General features: G+C 40.5%; 1 protein-coding gene across 1 annotated transcript in view; it reads left to right on the top strand.

Annotated features, from left to right (window-relative positions):
• Positions 1 to 333: 333 nt before the first annotated feature.
• CSUI_010432 (patatin family protein) overlaps positions 334 to 3,049 on the top strand; it is a gene marked incomplete at both ends in the record, with an annotated part of 5,360 nt that continues 2,644 nt past the window's right edge. The window contains 3 exons of the mRNA XM_068070536.1: positions 334 to 417; positions 1,081 to 1,244; positions 2,134 to 2,256. Coding sequence (XP_067917488.1) covers positions 334 to 417; positions 1,081 to 1,244; positions 2,134 to 2,256 — 371 coding nt within the window. The remainder of the gene's footprint in view (positions 418 to 1,080; positions 1,245 to 2,133; positions 2,257 to 3,049) is intronic.

The raw sequence follows: 3,049 nt of genomic DNA, 5'->3' as shown, positions 1-3,049 counted from the left end.
GTCAGTAAGTGATATGGTTTGGTGGATGTCTCTCAAAGAAATCACCTCTCTCCCTAGACTCTCGAACTAGGAAAGAAAAAAGAAAGACACCCCAGAAAACAAAGAAAGAAGAAGGGGGAAGGAGGGTGAAGCTTCTTTCTTTATATCTAAGAGAGAAGAGATAGAGAGACATTTTGCTTTTTCTTCTTCTTCTTCTTCACGCCCTCACCAAATGTCTTCTTTCTCCCCTTTCTTATCTCTTTCTTTCTCTCATTCTCCATTCATCTTTCTGTCTTTCTTTCTGTGAAATCTCTTTGTTCTTTTTTCTTTCTCTTCTTCTTTTTTCTCTTAGGAGGTGCTGCTCTAGGTCTCCATCATTTTGGGGTGGTGGACGTTCTTCTTCGGACCCGCGCCAATTCTCATAATCTTCTTCCTCGTGTAAGAGCCAACAGAAGAGGAAGAAGAAGAAGAAAGAGGAGATGGAATGCTTCAAAGATGAATGAGGTGTCTGTCTCTTTCTCTCTAGACACTCTAGCAGAGGAGACACACACACCTAGCTTTCTGTTTCTCTTCTTCTTCCTCTTGTCTCTTCTCGTCTCCTTCAAGTCTAGTAATGAAGGCGACCTATCCAAATCAGACCCCTCTATCTCTCCTATATATATCTATACCTACGTATCTATATATTTACATCATATATAGATAGATAGAGGTTTCTATACAGAAATACATATATACGTATGTATATGTATATAGGTGTGTCATATATTTCTATTTAGCTGCGAGCGAACAAGACTCTGTGGTGGAGATGTTTGCGTTCTGTTTCCTCTTGCTTTCTCTCTCAGTTTTCTATACCTGTCTGTGTATCTGTCTCTCTATATCTATCTATCTTTGACCTATCTATTTATCTGTGTCTCTGTCTACCCTTCATCCATATCCGCTTCTTAGTTTGCATCCAAGTCTTTCTCTATCTTTGTCCTTCTTCATCTGGGTTTATCTACTTCACGCATCTCTCTCGCTCTCTCTCTCGTGCTGTCTCTCTATTTCTCAATCTCTCTTGATTTGATCTATCTATCTATCTATCTTTCTTTCTGTGATGTGTAGGTGATAGGAGGGTGTAGCGCCGGGGCGGTAGTAGCGGCTTGGCTGTGTACGCGTACAGATGAGGAGCTTCTGCAGCAGGGGACTGTCGAGTATCTTGTAGAGCACTGGAAGGCTCTCTCTCCTAATAGTTGGATACGACGCCTCTGGAATGTCTTTACCAAAGGGTATGCATGCATGCATGCGCGTCTCATATCTCACTGGCACACATCCCTCTGTTGAAGAGAGACACATGGATATATGTACTTGTATCTAGATGTGCGTACATGAATATCTATATCGAGACATGTATGTGTAGGCGGGGATAGGACGTGCATCGGTCTTCGTCGTGTATGTAGATGCTAGGATCATGCGGAGTATGTCTACTACACAAGAGAATCCGTCTCACCTATATGCAGGAGGCGGAGAAGTGGAGCGACTGGCCTCTCAATGCCATACACACACATAGAGATACATATATATAGATATAGGTAGAGACATATATATGTAGGGGAAGATGTATTTATCTCTCCTGGCACATCAGATCGCTTGTTTCTTTATCTTTGATCGATCTTTAGTTAGTCCAGGTATCTCTCTATGCTTCTCTCAGTTCTCTCTTACCTGTCCTTATTCATCTATCTATCTATCTATGGTGTCTTGTACGCTTGTTTTTATTCTCCTAGATAGAGTTAAAGTTCCGAGAGTCTTCTTGTATCTTGCGTTATTTATCTCTTGTTCTTTTCTATACTTCTTTGCGGGCGACATCTGTCTGTATGGATTTGTATGCAAACTCACCCCCCTCACATGTAGCGACACTTCCTTCCCTCATATCTCTGTGACTGATATACTACAATACATACATATATATATGTGTATACATCTATGGAATCTAGGCTGCCTCAATAGAATACTCCTGTGTGCAGCTGTATGCATGTATATATATATGTATATATATCCTTGTATCTTTGTATCTCTGTAGAAGATGTATAGAGATACAGGATGTATATATATATGTATGTATTTCTATCTATCTGAATACTTTCTTACTTGTGTGTCTGTGTATGCATGTATGATTAGGTATATGTGCGATATGGATGTCTGGAAGGCGGCAGCGAAGAAGCTTTTCGGAGACTTGACTTTTCTTGAAGCCTATCAAAGAACAGGTCGTATTCTCAACATCTCCATGACTCGAGCAGACAGGTGACTAGAATCTATTCATAAAACAACTCGAGCGAGAGAGAGAGAAGGGACACCCCCCTTACTGACACACACACATCTTCGCTTTCTTCTCTTCTTACTCTTGTAGAGATGTTTAGATTGTCTTCATCGTGCATGCACATAGAGGAGATACGAGAGATCTCCTCGTGGTGTATATCACGGAAAGAAAGATAGAAATCTCCACATCTCTACAGAGAGAGAACCTCTGGCATAGACACCTCCTATATCTCTAGACATATATATGTATGTCTGTATATCTATATGTATTCATATACGCTTATTGTCTATCATCTCTGCGTGTGCTTGTGTAGATTGCATTCTTCGATCTGTGTGTGATCCTTATGTATCGAGGTATACATATCTACATCTATATCTCTGTATATACGAGTCACCTGGAGGGAGAGAAAAGAAAGCCTTCAATGTTGTGTATCTCGTAGCTATACCTATCTACTTATACATATATGTGTATATGTTTATGTGTATGACTAGCTACTACAGGGGCGTATGCCTGTGAAGAAGGTTCGCTTGAAATATATACCTACATATATAGATAGCTTCAGGTGTATATATAGTATGTATGCGTCTCTGTATGGATATCCATGCATGTGTGTATGTAGGTGATTGCATAAGAGGAAGGTTCTAGTACGCACAGACATCACCCCAGTCCGTTCTTCCTCTCTCTCTCTCTCCCTTTCTTCGCATCTCTACTTTCTTTCTGTCTTTCTCATTCCTTTGTCTATGGCTCTCCTTTCTTTCCCCTTCTTTCTTTCTTTCT

The sequence above is a fragment of the Cystoisospora suis genome (genome assembly GCF_002600585.1).
Source record: "Cystoisospora suis strain Wien I chromosome Unknown contig_7405, whole genome shotgun sequence".
NCBI lineage: Eukaryota > Apicomplexa > Conoidasida > Eucoccidiorida > Sarcocystidae > Cystoisospora > Cystoisospora suis.
The sequence above is the reverse complement of the archived record's forward strand: the minus strand, read 5'-3'. Positions and strand labels throughout refer to the sequence as shown.